At 36.7% G+C, this 23,015-nt stretch overlaps 1 protein-coding gene across 1 annotated transcript; it reads right to left on the minus strand.

Moving 5' to 3' along the window:
• Window positions 1–406: 406 nt before the first annotated feature.
• Window positions 407–21,499, minus strand: LOC149077093 (ATP synthase subunit d, mitochondrial-like). Its single transcript, XM_089244823.1, has 5 exons — window positions 21,166–21,499; window positions 10,802–10,895; window positions 6,514–6,585; window positions 4,806–4,868; window positions 407–709 (listed from the first exon to the last, which is right to left on the minus strand). The coding sequence occupies exons 1-5, from the start codon at window positions 21,471–21,473 to the stop codon at window positions 542–544; spliced, it is 705 nt and encodes a 234-aa protein (XP_089100949.1). The 5' UTR covers window positions 21,474–21,499; the 3' UTR covers window positions 407–541.
• Window positions 21,500–23,015: the final 1,516 nt, after the last annotated feature.

The raw sequence follows: 23,015 nt of genomic DNA on the forward strand, positions 1-23,015 counted from the left end.
ATTTCGGGGGGGGGCCCTCGCCTCCTAGAGACAACGTATCTCTAGGAGGTAATGGGTCGGTGGGTCTGCATCCTTAAAAAACAGGCAGCTCAAAAAAACAGCTTGAACGGAGGTAGATCCCAGAGGTGTGGGAAGTAAAGGGTTGGTTGTCCCCATATTTTTTTTTTAAGGAGGTAGGCTGAAAGGGATCCAGCCCAGGGGCCTTAGAACAATTCTCATTTTTCCGCGCTATAAATTCAATATAGAAGCCCCACCCCCAGATGAAAAAGTAAATAATCACATTCATATAAAAAAATTATAAATTTTAAACCAAAAATATTTTTCTCATCTGACAAAAAAATAAATTAAGGACTTGTATCTATTCGTTTCAAACGACAGAGCTCCAACAAAAACTCAATGTACACAATGAAACAATGACAACCAGAAATTTTATTTCAAATTTTCTCCACCATCTTGCAAAGCATTTCATTTTTCTACAATATACTTTCAAAACTATCTGAAAAAAAAAAATTGAAATTAATCAGTTCTAATTTCTTCAACTCTAATCCAACTCTATTTTCTTGTTTCTATATGGGAAGACTGGTGCAGGAGGTTCGTCATATGGCCAGAAATTTGGGTTCTTCATAGGATGATACTTGAATGGGAAATAGTCAAAAAATTCTTCTTTTGTCATTTCAATGAAAGGCATCATGTTTTTCCACCAAGCAAGCTAAAACAAGGATTAAAATAACCATTTATCAGAAAATGAAACAAGTTCCATGACATACTTCATGCATGTCAATCATATTTTGGAAAGAAAAAAATGTGAGCAAATTTTAGCAATATATTCACAAAAGCACTCTAAGGTTACCTTGGCATTACTGGTGTCCCTCTCTTTACGGGATTAATTGGTTTCATCAAAATAATCTTGTAAAGGAGTAGTTTTAATCACTTTCTCTGCCCATGTCCAGTTAACTAGGCATCACAAGTTTCAATTTACAGACGATGTCTAGTTAACTGGTCATCGTACACATTACATTCAATGGCATGTTATTTCAGATGAGTTGTAGATAGAGCTTTGAGAATAGATTGAGGCCTAAGATAAAGTGCATTTCTTATTTGGAATCCTGTCAAATTCCATAAAATATTATATATTCAGACATGCCAACATTGGCTTAAAGCTCATCAGTAGTGATGAATATTCAGCTTTGCCATTGGGGGTACCCCCAGGTCAGCATAATCATCGTACAATAAAAAAAAATAATCACTCAAAAATTCAATTTTTTAAATTTTAATTAAAAGTTTATTAAATACAGCATCTCAGTGGCACTGGAACCCCCCCCCCCCTCTCCTGAAGCAAAGTTCAGACGCAGCAGAGTCCCTTAGTAATTCATGAATATTCAATGCAATCCCAACCTGCATATGCCTTTGTGGGCCATATATACAGACGTCTAGCAACCCTAGACCACAATTTTCTTTGTATCAGAGCTCCTACAGCTCCTGTTTTTAGCCTGCAGCTTGGGGTGATTTTGATCGAAAACAGGTTTTTGTGTGTTTGGGCATCGAGTAAAGCAACAAGTTTAGATACACCTTTACAGATTGCCTTCAGTGCACAGACAAAACATTCCCTGAGTTTGTCTTCTCCCAAACTCTCACATGTGGATACAAATTCATTGTTACGGAAAAGACTGATGCAATTTTATAAAAATAGCCACGTTTTCAAGACAAATAAATTCAATTGGTTGAATGGTCGACGCGTTTCGGTTCTTCAATGGAGAGCCGTCATCAGGACCTCGTGGTCAGAATTCACACGAATGAGTCGTGGAGGGGTGATGTTTACGTCTGGTTGTCTGAAGAGTTTGCCTTTGTATTTGCTGAGTCCGAGTGGTCTTTGGATACGAATTGGGAGCCATCTGTTGCAAAGTGTTGAAAGTTTTGTCACGACTGAGGTTAATAAAGCCTGTCCAAGCTGACAAAATAGGTGGCGTATTTCTTCCATCATTAACGAGAAAATTCTGGCATATTCTGATGAAGTATCTCTCGAGAAAATTCAATTCGGAATTGTGTGTTGCTTTTTTAACTGTTTTGAGTTAGCTGGGAGTAGGTTCGTGGTGCATGTCTGTGTCATTTTGACTCAAAACAGTTTTCTAATACCGTTGTTCTTCCATTCGATTCTTCAAGTTTCATGATCTCTTCTATCTTTAAGAAATTTGACTTCCATACAATATTCCAGCCAACAAATATACTCACCTTTTCCCATCTGAAAGATCCTATCTCACCCTCCAAAGAATATGGTATCTACTTCATCCCATGCAAGAATTGCGAAAATGGATATATTGGTCAAACTAGAAGAAATCTAAATATCAGAGTTCTCGAGCACCGAAAGCATGTTGAGAAGGGACAGACGGATAGTTCAGCTATTGCCCAACACTGTTGGCAACGTTCACATTATTTTGATTTTGATAAAGCGTTTGTTTTTAAAAAAGCAACACACAATTCCGAATTGAATTTTCTCGAGGGATACTTCATCAGAACATGCCACCAGAATTTCCTCGTTAATGATGGAACAAACAAGCCACCTATTTCGTCAGCTTGGACAGGCTTTATTAACCTCAGTCGTGACGAAACTTTCAACACTTTGCAACAGATGGCTCCCCAATTCGCATCCAAAGAACACTCGGACACAGCAAATACAAAGGCAAACTCTTCAGACGACCAGACGTAAACATCACCCCTCCACGACTCATTCGTGTGAATTCTGACCACGAGGTCCTGATGACGGCTCTCCATTGAAGAGCCCAAACGCGTTGACCATTCAACCAATTGAATTTATTTGTCTTGAAAACGTGGCAATTTCTGTATAAATTAAAACCAGCCAAAGTTTTTAATTTTTGTGATAACAGATTTTTTTAACCTGATTTCCGTAGTATTGAGAGTGTCTCCCGTAGCTCTGTACTTCATTGTGGCCATCCGTAGAAATTACGGACAATCTGTAACATTGGCAACTCTATATTTATTGATATGAATCATTTCATGGTATATGGTATTTTTTATAAAAATTGGGACTGGGTTTATCAGCATGGTTTCACTACATTTAGTGTTAAACAAAGATCCACAGATTTCTTTGGGGGGGGGGGCATGAGAAGGCAATTAACTTATAGTTTTTTTCACTATTACACAGCAGAGAGGCTCGATTTTATGACTTGTTTATATGAAATAGTCTTCTGATTCTAGGTTCCACACATTATGCCATTTCTTTGAACGTTACCCCCATTTACAGAATTTTGATTTTATTACCCAATTGTTAATAACTGTACAAGTTTGGAGAAACAAGCTTCTCGAACTTTTTCTACCCACGGCACCCCTTCCCCTAATCAACACTTATCTATGGCTCAATTTTACTCCCAGCAGCAAAATACATTTTTGGGAATGTATTAATTCCTCCAACTTACACTATATGAATAGAATTTAATTTTTACTTCTAATCAATTCTATGATGAATAGATTTGTTTTGGTGAGTGTGAATATCTTTTGTCTTAAAAACCCAGTATGATAGGCTAATGACTTTCATGAAATGGTCTAGATCAGTGTTTCCCAAAGTGGGCAATGGAATGGTCCAGGAGGATAATAGGGTATAATACGGGTATAACATGGGATCCTACGGGTTTGCTAGAGGGCGATGAGAGAAAAAAATTTCTGAACTGGGTGATGGAACAAAAAGTTTGGGAAACTGATCTAGATGGTTCAGCTGAGACGCAGCATTCTTTGTCACTCTACAAAGACCTTTGGAATTTTTAGTACCCTTTGCAAATATGACAATTCTAGTTTCGTTATGACCGTTTTGTTTTTTTTTCATTAAAATTCTGATGGCATTGCTGACATTTTACCATCAATTAATTTGATATCATCCCATAATTATTCATTAGTGAGCTCAGGCAAATTGAATTGAATCTGAGCAATCCAATTATAATTGTCTCACCTACATCCTTCAATCCAACAGATTTTGAAATTTTAACTATGCCGGATCTTTCATTTTCATCCTGCAAATGAGCTTACAAATTACACTCCATGCCAAATTTGTAACTGCTTAAATAAATTTTTTTATATAACGCAGAAAAGAAAAAAGGTTTCAAAATAAATAGCAAGTCACATAAAGTGAGATAGTGTAAAATCAAGAGTTCATTTCATTTGTTCTAAGAGAGAATTTTTACTATTCCGTCTTTTTCCATACATACACGTGGAATTACATCAAAACTACTTTTGCTAAGTTCTAAAAGAAAAATGAATAAATACTAATAATAAAAATAAATCTGTCATAAATCTTTAACAAATACAGTTGGTCTTGCTTGTAACATTCCCACTTAGAACGCTGTACCACTTACTATGACTTATTTTCATGGCTGTCCAACTTCATTAATACTTATCCATATTTCCAATTTAAACAGTTTTCCTGGTTACAATGCTTTTCATAATAGTTTTTTTAGAAAAAAGTTATAAGCTGGATCCACTGTAGTTGGAAATATACCTTTCTGTGAATGCAAGAAAAAAAAATCCCCCTTCCCCCTTTTCCCAGTATCGCAAATTATCATAAAGTGATTTAGTAGGCTACTAGGCTCATTATCTATTTAAGATGGAAGCAGTTTGATGGTCAAATAACAAGCACGAATAAGAATACCAGCTACCATCAGAACTTCTCTAAATTGCATCAATGGTGATCCCAATAACTGACTGGTACCTTATTTTCTATGAACCTTTTTAAATTGGTTTTTTCAGTTGCCAAACTAACAATGACTGGAAGATCAATAAATACAAACAAAAAAATTTACCTTTTTAGCATGAACCTTGGCTTCCAGAGCAAACATATCTTCTAAGGCGACCAATTCCTTTTTCTGAAAACAGCAACATTTATTTAGTGATACAATATATTGCCACATTGTATATATTTCAAGTTAGTAACATGCCTTAAAACCACTAATTCAATTCTGTTTTCTTTCGATTTGCGAAATATGTTCTAAAAAAAGATTTTGAACAATTGTTTCCATTTAAACTAAACATTTCAGAAAATAATCAGTATATTTTAACATTTTTGTCATGCTGGTTATTTTATGCATAAACAATTGTAGATAATACAAGATATACAGAAGACTGGATGTTGTGAAGATATTTATTATTTTAGATGTTAATTTTTTAAGGAAGGAAAAAACTCATCTCCGCCTCTACCGGGAGTCGAACCCGGGTCTCCTCTGTAGCTTAGTGGTCAGAGCACTCGTCCGGCAATCGAAGGACCCGGGTTCGACTCCCGGTAGAGGCGGAGATGAGTTTTTTCCTTCCTTAAAAAATTAACATCTAAAATAATAAATATCTTCACAACATCCAGTCTTCTGTATATCTTGTATTAACAAGTGAAGAGCGACATTCATGTCATATATATAGCCCTCTGGTGGCTCGTCGTCCATGAGCTATTAGCTGATCGGTTTCACCGTCCATTGCACGGTTCCGTTCGGCATATATACGCTCTAGCGAAGGAAAATCTCTATCTCCTCTGTAGCTTAGTGGTCAGAGCACTCGTCCGGCAATCGAAGGACCCGGGTTCGACTCCCGGTAGAGGCGGAGATGAGTTTTTTCCTTCCTTAAAAAATTAACATCTAAAATAATAAATATCTTCACAACATCCAGTCTTCTGTATATCTTGTATTAACAAGTGAAGAGCGACATTCATGTCATATATATAGCCCTCTGGTGGCTCATCGTCCATGAGCTATTAGCTGATCGGTTTCACCGTCCATTGCACGGTTCCGTTCGGCATATATACGCTCTAGCGAAGGAAAATCTCTATCTCCTCTGTAGCTTAGCGGTCAGAGCACTCGTCCGGCAATCGAGGGACCCGGGTTCGACTCCCGGTAGAGGCGGAGATGAGTTTTTTCCTTCCTTAAAAAATTAACATCTAAAATAATAAATATCTTCACAACATCCAGTCTTCTGTATATCTTGTATTAACAAGTGAAGAGCGACATTCATGTCATAATTGTAGATAAGACTGGGGCCTAAATTTATTGTAGATTCTGAGGGATTTCTATGTCTTTCCTGAAGAAACTATTCTGAGTGAGAACTTTATTCGTAGCAAACCAAACCTTTGGGTGATAATCTGTCTCCTACCTCTCTACACAAGTGAAAGCGAATATTTTTCAGAAATGCAACAATCATAGCTGTCAGAATGATACAAATTTCCAACTATTATGTCACATTACTTTATTTCTAGTAATAGGAAGGATACCCCCGCTCTATCTTATCAGGTATCCGGGATAATTAGTAAACCTGACATCGCAATCTTGCTCCACATATAGATCTGGCAAGGTGAAATGAGATGAATCCTGAGTCAATGTTGTGGTTTAATTTTGGTTTACTAGAAATAAACAAAGGTAAGAATAACCTTTGACCCCCAAATGACGGGCCTGGTGCTAACCACATGACTGCAAAGCTACAAACCAAAAATTGACAACATTGATCATTTGAAAAAAATGAGAAACAACTCACAAACTCTTTCTCCTGTTCATCGATTTGACCAGAAAGAGTATCAGGTGGATAAGGTATCTTCAAACTGGTATACTGAATTACAAAAAAGAACAAGCATTAATAAAAAAAATTAATCAGAAGACTTAAATAAAAACTTTATAGTGCTTTATGTACAGTGAAACCTTGATATAATGGTGTCATGAAGGCTATTTTCTCCATCAAAATATTTAAACTTCTGAAATTGTACAGGCAGAATTATTCTCATACATGTTAAGAGAGAAACACATTTTTTTAAACTCATTTATTACGTCTAACATTATTGCACTTGGCTTCCACTCTTGGTTTATACTGAATGGTACCCAGACATCAAAACACAGATGTGAATATCATTCCATTCCCACGATTCAATTAACCAATCAGAGATTAGAGTTTTTTTAATAATGCAAAAGTATCTCTTAGTTACTTTAACTCTCTTTGTGGCTTTTCATGTAAAGGGCTAATGTATTACATAGTTCTCTGGGGTGCTAACGATTCTTGAGCAAGGGGACCCCCCCCCCCTTTAAAGTAATGTAAATGTAATTTCAAAAAGCAGTTTTGGACTGACGCTGGCTGCATGGAGGATGGTGAAGACCAGTTTTTGGTAAGTCTATGTTTGCATATGGATGTGGCATTCAGATATATTTCACATTAAGAAATATATATAATCTATTCTTTAATACTTTTTAACAATTGAGTAAATTTAAATACGGCTCAAATGCAATTAAATATTTGTTTAAAACATGTTTACTTATGCTTAATTTTAATGATCTTTAATATATTTTAAAATGATTAAAATTTGATTAAAAGGTATATGTAGCACAATGTTAATGTTTTTGTTTTTTAATTGAATATATATACTCAATACTGCTTTTTATTTTAAATTAATAAACATCATGATTTGACCTCACGACAATAGTAGGCTCTACAAACCAAGAAAAAATATTGTCATAGACAGATTATAGTTACATCAAGAGGTAGCAGTTTGACATTGAAGTATAGATATTTCCAAACAATAGGTGGAAAAATATCATTGTAGAAGAATTTATTGTTATATCGAGTAGCATTATAGTTAAGTTTTCACTGTAGTTCACAGTCAAATCAAGTTATGAAGCATAAATCTGTTACAAATTAGGAAACAAAAGTGCTATGAGAAGTTAAGGTACTTAAAACTTCCTAGAGTTATCCATGGTTTTTTTTTTGAAAATTACTGCTATCCATCTTCCATATGGGAAGTGGCAGATACTCGAGCTTGTGTGTTTTAATCTACATAAGTATGGAGTTGCCTGCCACTTGAATGGCCTGCACTCTGAAGATACCTTTTTCTCAATGCATCATGATAGTACAAATATTGGTGATCCCAGATTGTCCCAGCAGAAAGAACCTAAGACTGGGATCTTCAAAGCGTGGTACTCTGAACTTTTCGTCATGACCCACTGATCATTTTCAGAAAATCATTGAAAAAGGATTAATTCTAGAATTACTGAAAGAAATATTTGAATTTTTGAAAAAAAATTTTAGAATTAGTGAAAAAATAATTAATAAAAGAAATAACTTCGTAATTTCTAATAGAAATTTTACAGCCAATAAAAGAGTGATTGCATACAAACAGGAATATAGTCATACCACATCCACAAAATGTCAATATCAAGCAGCAGCTTCAAATTTGAAATAAATAACTAAAGAATTATTTAAAGTGATTTCAGATTAAAATTATGCTCAGAATTGGTTTAATTGGTAATTAATCAAATCTTTTTCAGAATGAGTGAAAAAATTATTTCAGAAATAATCACAATTGATTATTGGTAAAAATATTACTTAGGCTTACACTATAAAAGTTTGATAAAAGATCTTTTATAAAATTGAAAAATTCAACCGATATGTGCATTGATTACATTCGAGCAAATGCAACAGGTGATCTTATTGGTGGAATTTTCCAAATTTTATCAAAGAGCTTTTACAAAACTTTTATAGTGTAATCCCGGCCTTAAGAATACACAAAAGTTTAATTAATTTTTTATCCCTATTTAACTCAGGGTCCCATTAGTCTCGTCTATTAAGACAGTATTTCTCAAAGTGAGTATCGCGGCTCCTAGGGGCGTCGCAGTGGAACGGAGATATTGATTTGTGTGCATATTTACGCTTTGAAGTGGTTCTCTCACAAGTAAAAATATCTACTAATCTACTAAACTACTCTGGGGGAGCTGTAGATGAACCATGAATTGGGCAAAGGAGCCAAAGAAGGCGGTGACAAAAGCTTGAGAAGCACTATACAAATACAAAGCCACAACAGGCAAAATGCCCAACGAGGTGGCTGAGGAAAAAGATGCCAATAAACAAATATGGATGTCATATTTTTAAACTACCAATTAAATTTAAAATGCAATTCAAAAACTAGAAACAATATATATATATAGATATTAAAATATTAAACAATGCCCAATAACATATATTTATGGCTCTTATTCTAAGCCCGGATAGATAGATATTAAGACGTCACTATAAACTGCACGAGTTGGTAGCCTGCAGGCTTTGTGAGAAATTTCAATGTGGCCCGCCGTGTCTGAAAGGTTGAGGATCCCCAGCCTAAGACAGACATGCCGACATTATCATGAAGTCTGTCAGTAGTGATGAATGCACAGCTTTGCCATGGAAGGGGGCAGGGGATACTCCAAAGACCACATATAATCATAGTCTAACAATAAAAAAATTAATAAAAAATCAAAAACTTGATTTTTTAAATTAAAATTTCATTTAAATACAGCATCTAATAAGGACCGGAACCTAGGCACTCAGGCCACATGAGCTCCTACTCTGCCTCAAAGAACTTTCCGAGGTCACTGAGTAACTTAGTAATTCATAATTATTCAATGCATACATATGAATGTCTGGAAACCCTAGACCCACATTTTTTTCATATCAGAGCTCCTACAGTACCTACGACAAAACATTCTTTCAGAAACAAGTTCCGCTGTCCGGACAGTGTACTATCATTAAAATGAATCCTGATTCAGACTAGGGGAGCTGAACCGCTCAAACACATAATTTTAGACCACAGTGCGGGACAATTTTGACAGAAAACTGACTTTTGAAACAGGAACAGACATTTGAGCATCAAGTGGAGAGGTGGGTATGGACCCGGCATTACAGATTGCCTTCCATATACAGATAAAACAGATTGGTGAAGGTAAAATACAGTGAAACCTATCGTAGTGGACCTCCTTTTAACTGACACTTTGGATTCCTTCATTGGGCTGCAATATATTATACCAATGTACAATCTCAGAGGTCTGTGCAGCCGAAATTCGGGTCTGTTTTCCAAACCTTGCACAAAATTCTGGATCTGAACGGACCCATCACAAAATAAAAATGAATGAACCCATTTTTTTTTTTTTTTTTTTTTTTGTGATCAATTAACTAGATTTCACTTCCCACAAAATTTCTTATTTTTCACAAAATTAATGACCCTTTCCACAAAAATAAGGAAAATTTTCACAAAAACAGGACCCTACAAAAAAGTCTGAACCCTGAATCTACGGACGCTTCCCGTTAGTGGACAAAAATTTGTCCCAAAGACAGAAGTGGATTAAGGTCGGTTGAGGCCCCAAATGCAGAAGAAAATATTGTCCCCCCCCCTCTAAATTAGATGAAATTTACGTGTAAAATAGGGTATTTCGAGGCCCTTCACCAGCCAAGTCCCAGGGGGTGCTACCGGTGCACCAGCTATTAAATCAGCTCTGCCCACAGGTGTCAGTTATAGAATTTCTACTGTAAAAAGAAAATTAGAATGAACGCTGCATGTATGAGTGCCGAAACAATCATAAGGCTGCCATTCTGCATTGTTTTTCCCATCATCTTCCTTCAATGGAGTAAGAGTTTTCCATGCTTTGGTGGCACATAATAAGAAAGAGAACATAAGGAAAACAATTTATCCTCACTCAACTGAACTCTGTTGATCAAGACTACAAATTTATTGTTACGGTAAAAATCGATAAAGATGGATGGGATTTCAAAAAATAATAATTAGTAAAATACTGCAAAAAACTTCACGACCCAAAATTTGTTTTCCAAAAAAAAAAGAAGATATATATATATATTTGAAAAAAAAATATTTCCGTAATATTGAGAGTGTCACACGTTGAGTACGGCTGTTTGTAGAAACTACGGACAATCCATGGCAACTATACCTGAGACAAAACTACTCACTATTGGTATGTGGATAGAAGATAGAGCAAATATATATATAGCAGTAAAATATTTAAATCAACGTTACCTGTTTTTGAAAGTCATCTACCAATGCAGCAGATAATCGTGATCGATAAATCGACCAGTCAATAGTGGGAGGATTTTCTGGGTAATTCATCACACTAAAAAAACAAACTTTAATTCAGCATCAACAGTTTTACACGCAAATTGTAAACATGTGCATACAATTCATTCTTAAAAATTGAACAATTTTAAAAAACATTATAATAGACACAACCCACTTTAGGGCCAGGATTCATTTCAAGCATCATCCATAAACCTAAATCACACCAAATGAAAGGTCACTAATTTCGGATTAGAAAAAAAGTCAAACAGAATTTACAACCCTAGTAAAGGAAAAATAATTTTGAAAAAAAAAATTAAATATGCACATATAAATAATGAATATTGCCTCTTATAAACTTTTGTATCATATAATTTTTAAAAAAAAAAAAAACCTTCTCAATCATGACTGAACAGCCAGTCCATTGATTTTTTTTCTATAAATTTGTTCATAAAGGGCCATTTAATTATTACATCAGCAAATTTTCAGCCATTTTCTACCCTCTCCCCTACATCAGCAAAACTACCCTCCCCTGTCAGTGAAATTTCGTCAGCTATGCCCCCACCTCAGGATTTACGCTACGGTCGCATTTTGCAAAAAATACAAAAGAAAATCGTAGAATGCAAAAGAAGTGGTAGCCACTTTCGCAAAAATACATACAGGAGGTACGAAACGAGTAGACATCCAATCATCAATCATTACATTAGCATTTTGCTAAAGCTTTTCTACCTATTTTTGTTCTTTTGCGAAAGGAATTTTTTTATCTAGCTTAAACTCTGCCCCACCTCCTAATAATGCATATTGGTGTGATCAGCGACAACGTACATGGGGGACACGGGGGGGGGGGGGGCTCACGCCCATCCTCTCTCCTCCAGATAATCAAAAAAAAATTTTTTTTAAGGAATTAAAATTTTGAAAGAAAATACCTCTATACGTGTTAACAATTTTTGTTAATTTCAATTCTATTTTGAGGATTAAGAACTCAACATTCTCTAAGAAATTCATTGTGACTCACCCTCTAAGCCATATATGGTGGACTGAATGTCACCCTGGGGTTATCTGATGTGCCCCCCCCCCTCAACTTGAAACCTAATTTTGTAGAAATGAACTGAGCAACACATTTACAGATCGCTTATGTGACCCATGGCAAAATTCTAGAGCATTTAAGTGGCCCATGGCACATCTTCAGATCACTTAAGTGACCTGCGACAGTTCCATAACACTTGAGCGAACCGTGGCACATTTAGAGATCCCTTGAATGACATGTGGCATAGTTTTAGGGCATTAAAGTGGCCCCCAGTGTGGTTCTACATCACTCAAATTACCCACAGCACATTCCCAGATTACTTAAGTGATCTGCAGCATAATTAGGGATCACCTGACTGATGCGTGGCGCAGTTCTAGAGCAGTTAAGCGGCCCGGGCACATTTCCAGATCACTTGGATCCACAAAACATTTGGCGATCACTAAAGTGGCTCCGTAAGGGACTTATCAATACACACTAAGCAAGATGCCATTAAGAATATTTAATATTTTTATAAAGGGTGGTTGATGGCGTTATCATCCAAACCCCCTGCCCCCTTGTCATCAAATCTGAAACCCCCCATCAATGCTGATGTAACACTTGAATGACCCCCTAACATGTGAAAGGTCCCCGGACCTTTCTCTATATTTCCTTGCATTTGGTACCATTTTTATGCATATCCATTTGTTTTTTTAACATCACCTTCAAGCCTCAAAGAATTTTATGTTCTAGCGAAACAAGCCCTAGTCTATTACATGGGCAATTTACTACCGAATTAGTTGTGCATATGTACCTAACAGTCTAAGCGTGTATCTATTGTTGTGTGTGAATTTTCAGTGGTGCCATATACTTTTCAAATTAATGGTATTCAAATAACCATATTAAAAAAAAAAAAAAGCTAGTGTAATGATTGGATATTTGTGCTATTGTAAGGTCTGATGGTCTCTGTGGCAAAACTATTTAATAAGGAGATCGGCTCGCACCCTAGCAGAATTTTTTGCATTGTTCTGCAACGAGCCCTCGGCTGACTATAAATGTTCTGCCGTAAAAATTCCCTGCATGAAGAAACAAACTTCATGCCAGGTTTCACTACACATACACGCACATTCCAACATGTACCAATTCGTTAGAGGTTCCGCAGAGGAATATGGACAAGGTGCATGTCTGGTTCAGTAGTAGTGGTAAAAATACCCATAATGGTGTTTTCGGAACTTTTTCTTCCAGATTTTGCTTTTGAGGGGCTTGCATTCATTTTGAGTTGGGAAAAAGAATTTTACTGAAATCCATTGTTAAATTTTTCACAATGATCTCCTTTTGTAACTTATTAGCATTTTTCTTCCTGTTTCGCAATTTTATGCCGCAGGAATTTTTTTCCCCGTTGCCCGATATTATTTCTTCCTTCAGCATGTGTAGGTTTTATATTTCCTTTTCATTATACTACTTAACTGTACATGCGCCTCGTACACATTCCTCTACAGAATTTCTAACAAATCTGCACATGCCGGAATAAGTGTTCTCAGTATATGTGTGGTCCTAATGCATTTATGTTGTCAAGTTGGGCTTGTTTCATGTTCATGCTGTCATCTACCGTCCATTTTCTAAAATGAAGATGGAAATGCTTGAATTTTCGTTATGTTAGTATCGTGTTGGTCTGCCTACTCTGTGGCCTTTCCATTATACTGTTGGTCTTTCTTTTATCACCATCATGAGATGAAGTCACAGATAGGTGACACTAGTAATAATAGCGTTTGAATTGACCAGAGCTTTCACTTTTCTTTTCATTCCATGTTTTCCATTTGTTGTAGGTCTGGAATATGTTTTGTTACTGGAGTTCCATGTTACCTCTCCGTCGTTTCTCAAGGAATACTTTGTCAGGTTACTGCCCATTTTATCACTTCTTTTACATAATACACTGGTCAGAGTAAAAAAAAAAAAGTGTCCTGGTTTTTATTCTGGAAGGCCGGGGAGAGAAAGGTAGAATTACGTTATTTATAACCTCTTGGTTAAAAAAAAAGTTAGTTTATAACATGCTGCTTGGTTTTCAGTCTGGATCCCGTACCTGGTCTAGGATGTATATTTTTAATCTCAATCCCTTATTAGTCCAAAACCGGCATTAAATTATAAATTTTATAAAAGGTCTTTCATATAAAACTTGAAGATGTAACCACCAGGTTTATCAGTTTTTTTTTGTTTTGTGAAATATATTTGTACACACACATATTAAGTAGGCTTATATGGTCTTTGCCCTTCCAGAAAAAGAAATGAGGGGCATGAAAGATGTCTGATAACATGACTTCCTTTCACTCTTGGGAACTTATAATGGCAGTGGGTTGCAGTTTCTTCTCTCTCGCTTTCTAGAAGCTTCCATTACCCATCCATTATAGATGGCATTTAAAGTGTGGGCGATTCAAATGGATAACAGCGTTTTTCCCCCTTTGTTCAGTAGCGTCATTGTCTTGGAATATTTCCAATTACCTTTCACTAGTTATTGTTTTTAGCACATCTTTCAAACGTTTGAACAGCCATTTAGTCTCTTTCATTCGGATCGTTAGGATTACATTTTCGTCGACCGGTAAAGTTGTATCCTTCTTATTTTTCTTATTTAAAGGGATCTGGATACCGAGAAAAGTCTGGGTTTAATTTTTTATAAATAAAATATGCTTATTTATACAACATGAAGGACCGTTATTTATTTAAAAGAGTGGATACCTGATGTTTTGATGTTTAGTTTTGGTGATATTTTTATTATTATGCTTGTTGGTTTTAGCATTCTTATGCTTGCTTGGCATACAATAGTGTCCCACAGCCTTGTATCATTTAACCGAAATCATATTTATAATCCAGATCTTATTTATGTCTATACTATTATATTTTTCTTATGTTTCATGATATTTTTCATATTTGAATGGGTTTTAATTGTTTTCTACGCTGGCAATTTTTTTCTTCGGCATCCGTAGTGTCTAACAGCCTTGGCGACTTTTGGTTGGGTCATCAGACATGTTTGGTGCCGAACAGCAATTGTTCCAAAAATTTATGCAGCACAACAAATATCTTGAGTACCTTTTTGAGCAATGTCGATATATTTAAATTTAATATGATCGTGTTTATCATGGCGTGCAACAGAGCTAGCTAAGGACGAGAAAACTGATGTCAACACGCTTCTCACATACCTGGGAGGTGATCAAGCGGAGAACAGTCCTCATTTCACCTGCCAACAACGGACCAAGAGAAGTACAATCCAGTCATAGCGGCATTTGGCAAACATTTCATGCCTAACAAAAATGTCATATACAAGCGGGCCAAGTTCAACAACCTATCTTACCTGCTTCTCTGCCTTACAACCTGAAACGTTGTTTGTAGACCTGTTGCTCTTGGTACAGAGCCTTTTAACTGGGAGATCAGATCGTATTCGCATCTCGAAGTTAGAAGCCACAGAAAACCAACTTCAGCCGACCACCACTGTGATGCCAGTGAGGTTTGAACCAAGACTCAAGTTAGATAAAAAAATTTGTTTAGCAAAAAAATGAAAATGGGGGGAAAGCTTTAGCAAAATGCTGCAATACTTATGATTTATGGTTGGATGTCTTCTCGTTTTGTACCTCCTGTATGTATTTTTACGAAAGTGGCTACTACTTCCTTCCCATTCCAAGTTTTTAGTTCGCATTTTGCAAAAAATGCGACCATAGCTTAAACCCTGGTTTGAACCTGGTGTTAACTAGCTTGTGCTAGTTAAAATAGAAATATAGAATAGAGGGAATATTTAAAATTATTATTTTCAGATATATTTAAAATTTGATAGTTTGGAGTATTTTAATTTGTTTTGGATTTAATTATTTAGAACTGTAGGTCAGGCGCCGCTAGCAGGCGATAGTAACCGATATACTAGTACAGCAAACAAATAATTGAACAATAGGAACGTAAATAAGAATGGTTGTTTATGGATGGTAGACATGTTTCTTGAGGGTTTAAAGTAAGTGGCGTCATGTCGATGGAAGAAGCTTTGTCCAAGCGGTGGGAACATAGTCCCAATTAAAAAGAAATACAATCACAGACCGATGTAAATAGATGGGGCAATCGCCATTCATTAGGGAATCTTTTAGTTACCGTCACAACGCATCTGGTCGGTTGTACTTCAGGGGTGCCCTAGGCAAAAGGGATCGCCCGAGGAGTGTTTTCTTGGAGAGAAAGCGGGGAATCGAAGAAAATAAAGGGGACCAACGCGAATGAATAGACAAATTTCAAGATTGAGAATAGTTGACGGCCATTTAAGTAGAAGTAGAATCCCTTTATTTAGGGGGGTGCAATTAAAGTATAACAGAGGATCTAAAATGCCGAGTGTTAGTCATGGGAAGCTTCGATGTAGGTTAAAGGTTAGGCCATGGCCGTTGGGGTTCTCGGGGTCCTGAAGGGAGAGTCGCTTGGACAAAGAAATTAGGGATGGATCGGCAGTGGCCAATCTTATGAATAAACCTTCAAGAAACGAATAGAAACTTAGAGATGATGGGTAAATATCAAATCAAATTAAATGGGTGGAGTTTTCCAAGGGACGGGGGACGTCCGAAATGAAATCTTAAAGGGAAGAGAAAATCTGGATACGGGGAATTGAGAATTGGAGAGTTAGAAATGCAGTAACGAAACTAGACTGAAAAGAGATGACTTGGGAAGACGAGAGTTGTAATCAGAGGAATCGTTTCTTGGCTGCGATGAGTGTCTAAGGGGCTAAAGCTAAAGACTGGAGAAGGGTCTCACCTGGTGAGTGATGCATGGATTATATTCTCTCCCCCATATGTGACATATAGTGTAGGTACTAGTAATTAATTGTTTTGGGGGCGAACTGAGATGTAATGGAAAATCACGGGTCATATAATGTTCAGGGCCAAGAACCTAATTGTTTTGGGGGCCAACCGAAGATTTTGTTAAGTATCCTTGAATGGAATATGTATTAATAATTTTAAATAGAAGTCGTAGCCGACAGTTTCGGAGCAGAGGAGGAGGAAGAAGAAGAAAGTTTTGTGTTGCCACCCTACCTTCTATGTCCCTTTGTCCAGCAGAATAATAGCAATAGCCAAGTGACAAGTACAGAAGATACCGATGTCGTAAATACATCGTTGCCCCAGGATGATGCTCATTCGGAACCTAATGACATTGCTACTGATAAGGATGAATCCGAAAGTGAAAATAGGGAAGGTCAAAATTTACCGCTATCTCGATATAATTTAAGAACCCGAAATGAACGAGGGCAAGTACAGAAATTAAATACTGTAGATGGGACCGCCGAAAATTCAAGTGTTCCGGTGCGGCAAAATTTACCAGAGAGTAGTCATGCAGAGACCACTGACGATAGAACAGAGCAGAATTTAGCTGACAGAATATATTCATGGATGATTAAACCAGTAAACATACCTGAATCTGAGGAAACGTTATTTGATCGATTAGCAGATAGGTTAGCTGAGAAATTAGTTAATGTGATTAGCTAAGTATAAATTTAAACACTCAAGGCGAGAGTTCGAAGAAAGATGTAAATATGGAAAATATGAGATATATATCACTTGTATATAGATTTAAAAAAAAAAAAAAAAAAAAGAGCAATTGTATAAACTAATGTGTAATTGTGTACCTAGTATAAGTGACATATTAACAATTGGGAGAGAGATATATCATGTTAATCACTTTGCCTATAAGTTACATGCAGTACTGTAAACAGTGTTACAGTGCCGAAAGGTGTTAACAGTGTCGACCAGAGCACTGATGCTATTTCACGAGGGACCGGAAGAGACCGAAGCATCTTCACCTATATTCACCTGGTGCCACATTTGGGTGTGCATCACACGTGACAATGAACAGTAGCCGAAAATAAGAGCGTAGTTCGATGAATAAACTCTCATTATCATTGCAACTTCATCAGCAGATGGGCAGCTACTCGTCATGATGGGAAGCGCAAAGATTCCAGATCATCCAAGCCTTCCATTGGTCAGCAGTGTTGATGCCTAACGTCTAAAGGATCACGATGCACGGGTTTAGAAGGTATGCAGTGTATAACCTGTGAACACGGTGCCTAGTGTCACTGCTAGGTAAAAAGCCTAATAGCAGGGACATGCATCAGATGGGAGAATTCCATCACGAATTCGCATGGAGTCCTACGTTTTACGCGGCCAATATGAACTGTATGTGATGAATGCGACCAGACTATCAGCTGGGAGATTATTGGGAGCGCCCAGCCTAAAATGGGTTCCGAACTATTATAATCGAATCCAGTGAGCAGTGAATCTTCATATACCTTAGAAATCTGCGATTATCGTGGGTTGTAGTGGATGAAGCCAACAGGTGTGTTCAAAGTTCACCTCGGAGAAAAGACAAACTGTAACGTGTAGTTTCCAATAACAGTGGTGCACTGGGAAAAGCAGCATCTCAATTTTCAATTGGGTTTTCAGCTGGAGCCATGCCGGCTGACAGTTGTTCTCTAATTGGAGTGTTGTCCAATTGGTACATTTCATCATGAAAGAAATTAACGAACTATTTCGCGGGTGACTGTGTGACGCTAAGAGACACTGAACGTCGAAATAGTGACATTCTAGTGCTTCGTTCAGGACGATTTTCAGATTGAGAATCATAAGAAGATAAATACTCTTGCGAGTAGATAATTCAGCAAGAATTTCCGAATAACACATCAGGTGTTGTTCAAGTGTCTATATACGATATACTGTATAAGCTACATCTTTCTGATAGCAAACAGTGAATAATATACTAAGAAGTAGCATAGGTTGAAATATGTGTGTTTATATGTCTTACTGTGTTATATATTATGTTTCATTTATTTCTTATAGATTTTGGTGCATTTATTTTGTTTTATTAGTTCAGGTACTGCTTAGTGCATTTCAATTGAAGTATCATGATATTTGTTTACATTTTGGTGAGAATGTACAACATGCGTATTCACGTATGCAATAGAAAGAAGTTGAGTTGACATAAAGAGAATATTAGATTGTTTGAATGTTCATTTCTAGCAACATGAATGGTAGTTCGCTAATATGCTGACACATTGTAAGGGAAAGAGAGTATCATCATCATCATCGCTCACCATGGAAAGGAAAAAAAAATGGATTTTTTTTTTTAGAAAAAGGGGAGGAATGTTAACTAGCTTGTGCTAGTTAAAATAGAAATATAGAATAGAGGGAATATTTAAAATTATTATTTTCAGATATATTTAAAATTTGATAGTTTGGAGTATTTTAATTTGTTTTGGATTTAATTATTTAGAACTGTAGGTCAGGCGCCGCTAGCAGGCGATAGTAACCGATATACTAGTACAGCAAACAAATAATTGAACAATAGGAACGTAAATAAGAATGGTTGTTTATGGATGGTAGACATGTTTCTTGAGGGTTTAAAGTAAGTGGCGTCATGTCGATGGAAGAAGCTTTGTCCAAGCGGTGGGAACATAGTCCCAATTAAAAAGAAATACAATCACAGACCGATGTAAATAGATGGGGCAATCGCCATTCATTAGGGAATCTTTTAGTTACCGTCACAACGCATCTGGTCGGTTGTACTTCAGGGGTGCCCTAGGCAAAAGGGATCGCCCGAGGAGTGTTTTCTTGGAGAAAAAGCGGGGAATCGAAGAAAATAAAGGGGACCAACGCGAATGAATAGACAAATTTCAAGATTGAGAATAGTTGACGGCCATTTAAGTAGAAGTAGAATCCCTTTATTTAGGGGGGTGCAATTAAAGTATAACAGAGGATCTAAAATGCCGAGTGTTAGTCATGGGAAGCTTCGATGTAGGTTAAAGGTTAGGCCATGGCCGTTGGGGTTCTCGGGGTCCTGAAGGGAGAGTCGCTTGGACAAAGAAATTAGGGATGGATCGGCAGTGGCCAATCTTATGAATAAACCTTCAAGAAACGAATAGAAACTTAGAGATGATGGGTAAATATCAAATCAAATTAAATGGGTGGAGTTTTCCAAGGGACGGGGGACGTCCGAAATGAAATCTTAAAGGGAAGAGAAAATCTGGATACGGGGAATTGAGAATTGGAGAGTTAGAAATGCAGTAACGAAACTAGACTGAAAAGAGATGACTTGAGAAGACGAGAGTTGTAATCAGAGGAATCGTTTCTTGGCTGCGATGAGTGTCTAAGGGGCTAAAGCTAAAGACTGGAGAAGGGTCTCACCTGGTGAGTGATGCATGGATTATATTCTCTCTCCCATATGTGACATATAGTGTAGGTACTAGTAATTAATTGTTTTGGGGGCGAACTGAGATGTAATGGAAAATCACGGGTCATATAATGTTCAGGGCCAAGAACCTAATTGTTTTGGGGGCCAACCGAAGATTTTGTTAAGTATCCTTGAATGGAATATGTATTAATAATTTTTAATAAGGATGATGATATGGCATGAAAAATACAAGTTGCATTAATTCAATTAACTAGAGTGTAAATAAACTAATTAACTTCCAGCATCTCGTGTATGACTACTTTGTGTAAACTTTGCCTGGGTTATTATACTTTATATATACACAACGCAATTTGAAATCATTGAACGGCATTCGCTTACGTACTTACGAGAACGGCCTCAAACCCGAACGGGCTAACACTGGGACCTTGCGATGCAAGTCTGTCACTATGACCACTCAACCACCACAGCGGCAGGAAGATGGGTTGACTGTTGGACAAAAACGCATACAGAATGCTCTGGTTTAGGCATCTATATAAATAAGTGATTATAAATTATCGTTACAGGGCCATAACTAAAGGGGAGCAATTGCCCTGGGCAGCAAAATTTAGGGGGCAGTTTTTAGTGGGAACAAAACACCATTACAAAATTATCAAATTTTAAAGTTGTAGGGGGCAGCTAAAATCCTAGTTACGGGCCTGGGCTCTAGTATATACGTAAATCGCGATATGGCTAGGAGGCCAAGCGAAGCGTAATCAATCAATCAATAGCATTTTTCATAGCTAGAATAAGCACACATTTTATAGCATTAAATTACATTTATCAAATGATTGTTTTAATCCCTTTTTCTCGATTCTACATCTTCATATTTGAAGCATTTGTTTATAAAACTAATAAGTTTTAATTATTGTAAACACATGCTCAGTTTACAGATGGAGAACTCAAGCTCTCTCTGTACCTAATAGTCCGCTTCAAACAACTAAAATTTTCCACTTTAGATATCAATAAAATAAAAGCCCATTTCTTGATTAAAGAATAAAAAATTAAATCAATTAAATAAGTAATAATCATAGCCATGTCCTACATGGCCATGGCTATAAAGGGGGAAGGACATTATGAAGCCAACTCGTACTTCTTCATGTAATTGTCCACCCGAGATTTGAATTTCTGGTAATTCGCCTTCTCTGACGCTGGAACCCTCTCGGCAAACTCTACCCAATTAATCGCTGAACGCACGAAACGCTTCGAAGCCATGACCAATGGATTTTTTAATCCAAACCCAAAGGTTATTTGGATGATGTCTGGTGTTGAGGAATCACAGTGTTGCCAGACCTCATAAAAAAATTTCCAGCCAAAATCATTTTCAAAAGTAGCCAAAAAGTAGTCTAAAATGTTGAACTTCATATGGTCAGCTATGTATGGATACAATTTGAAGTCCATAATGGCTTTTGCTGCTACCTACCTGGTAATTCAAGAACTTCATTAATAAATCACAAAAAGAGAAAAAAAAAATGGGACTTATGCTGCTACCTATTATTCAAAAAGCAAACGAAAAACTATGAATCATTTCTAAATTATAGATGGCAACAAACTCTTAATAGCATATTCATTTTCGTCGACTGTGATTCGCTAACCATTCGGGCATATTAAATGACGTCATAATAGTGCACATCTGACGCAGGCAGCCATGTTTAGTTCTCATAAAGTCTTCAATTTGATCTTGGGCTTGCGTATTTTGAATTTTCAACTTCATGCTTTCTGCTTCGGTTCTAAATTTTTCAGCCGAAATACAGGGTGTCTCATAAATTTGTAAATGGTTTGAAATTCATAAAAATAGAATATTTCTATGTGATTTGCGAAAAATTATTTTCGGAAAGGGGGATTTTTTCGGTGCAGAAAAAACTCGATTCCAATTTTTTTGATAGAGGAAGCTGCACGTAAGCACCGGAAATATGCAAATGAGAGCCATATGAAATACAAAGTTTACGATCAGCAGCTCATTTCTGAATTTTGCTATTACTGGTGCTTCATTGTGATATGTTGACATTGGTGATGCTGTCAGTGCCGTTTTAAGGCATGGACTCTCCGGCACGTCCAGAGGGGCCGCATGAAAATAAGATCTGGTTCAAATTTTCGAGAGTAAGCATGTTAACCAGGGGGCATCAAGTTCTGGTCGGGAGGGGGGCAAGAAAAGTTAAAAAGTAACTTTTAGCCGGAGGACCCATATTGGTCCGGAAGATTACTCAAACTCAGGAATTACTTAACGGAAATTGTAATATAACTAATAATTCAATACTTGTGAAGTCTTTGTAAAATAACACCTAATTGGTGCTGCTACGATCGGTAGAGGTTCAAATTCGCAGGATCTGGGTTCAAAATCGACCTGCGCCACAACGTGATACGTTTTTTCCTCGGAGCTAACGAGAAAGAGTTTTTTCCTCTTCCGTCTCTTCGAATAGCGCTATCTATCTTCTAAAAATCCAACTATTTGCAAATGGTCTTTGTTTTTACGTCATTTTTGACGTTTCCAAAATGGACATAATTATTTTATCATAACCATTTCATCACGACATGTTTGAGACATTTTATGATTTCTAAAAAACGTTTTTATTGACGTCAGGTGACAACTTGGGATGATGCTCTTAAGACGGCTCTGTAAAAAGGACGGTCCATGATGCTCAATAACCAGAAATCACCGACTGAAATTTCACGAACATTTTGGACACAGAAGAGACTAAAGAAAAGTTCAAGTACAAAAGTCTGCGATTTGCTTTCATGCAGTGATTTCAAATATTTTGAAATAAATAAACCCTCTCAACAATTTTCCAAAAAAAAAATAATCAAAGCAAACAACAACAGAATTTCGTTGCTTTAATGATGATTGAAATATAAATAGCAACTTTCATTTTCAAAAATAAACATGTTTTTTTCAGCGTTTAGAATTTGCTTGCTTAGAATGGAAATGGCGGAGTAGTCTTCAAA

This window comes from Pholcus phalangioides, unplaced genomic scaffold, assembly GCF_987345545.1.
Source record: "Pholcus phalangioides strain wild (caught in Gottingen) unplaced genomic scaffold, Ppha-v1.0 ptg000015l_1, whole genome shotgun sequence".
NCBI classification, from domain to species: Eukaryota; Metazoa; Arthropoda; class Arachnida; order Araneae; family Pholcidae; genus Pholcus; species Pholcus phalangioides.

Bases quoted from the DNA above. Each gene is read 5' to 3' on its own strand.
- LOC149077093 (XM_089244823.1), bottom strand. From the start codon at position 21,473: ATGGACTTCAAATTGTATCCATACATAGCTGACCATATGAAGTTCAAC. The intron at 10,896-21,165 runs GTACGAGTTGGC...TTGTTTTTTTAG, and splicing joins GTGGACAATTACATGAAGAA to TGTGATGAATTACCCAGAAA. The intron at 6,586-10,801 runs GTAACGTTGATT...TTTGTAATTCAG, and splicing joins TAGATGACTTTCAAAAACAG to TATACCAGTTTGAAGATACC.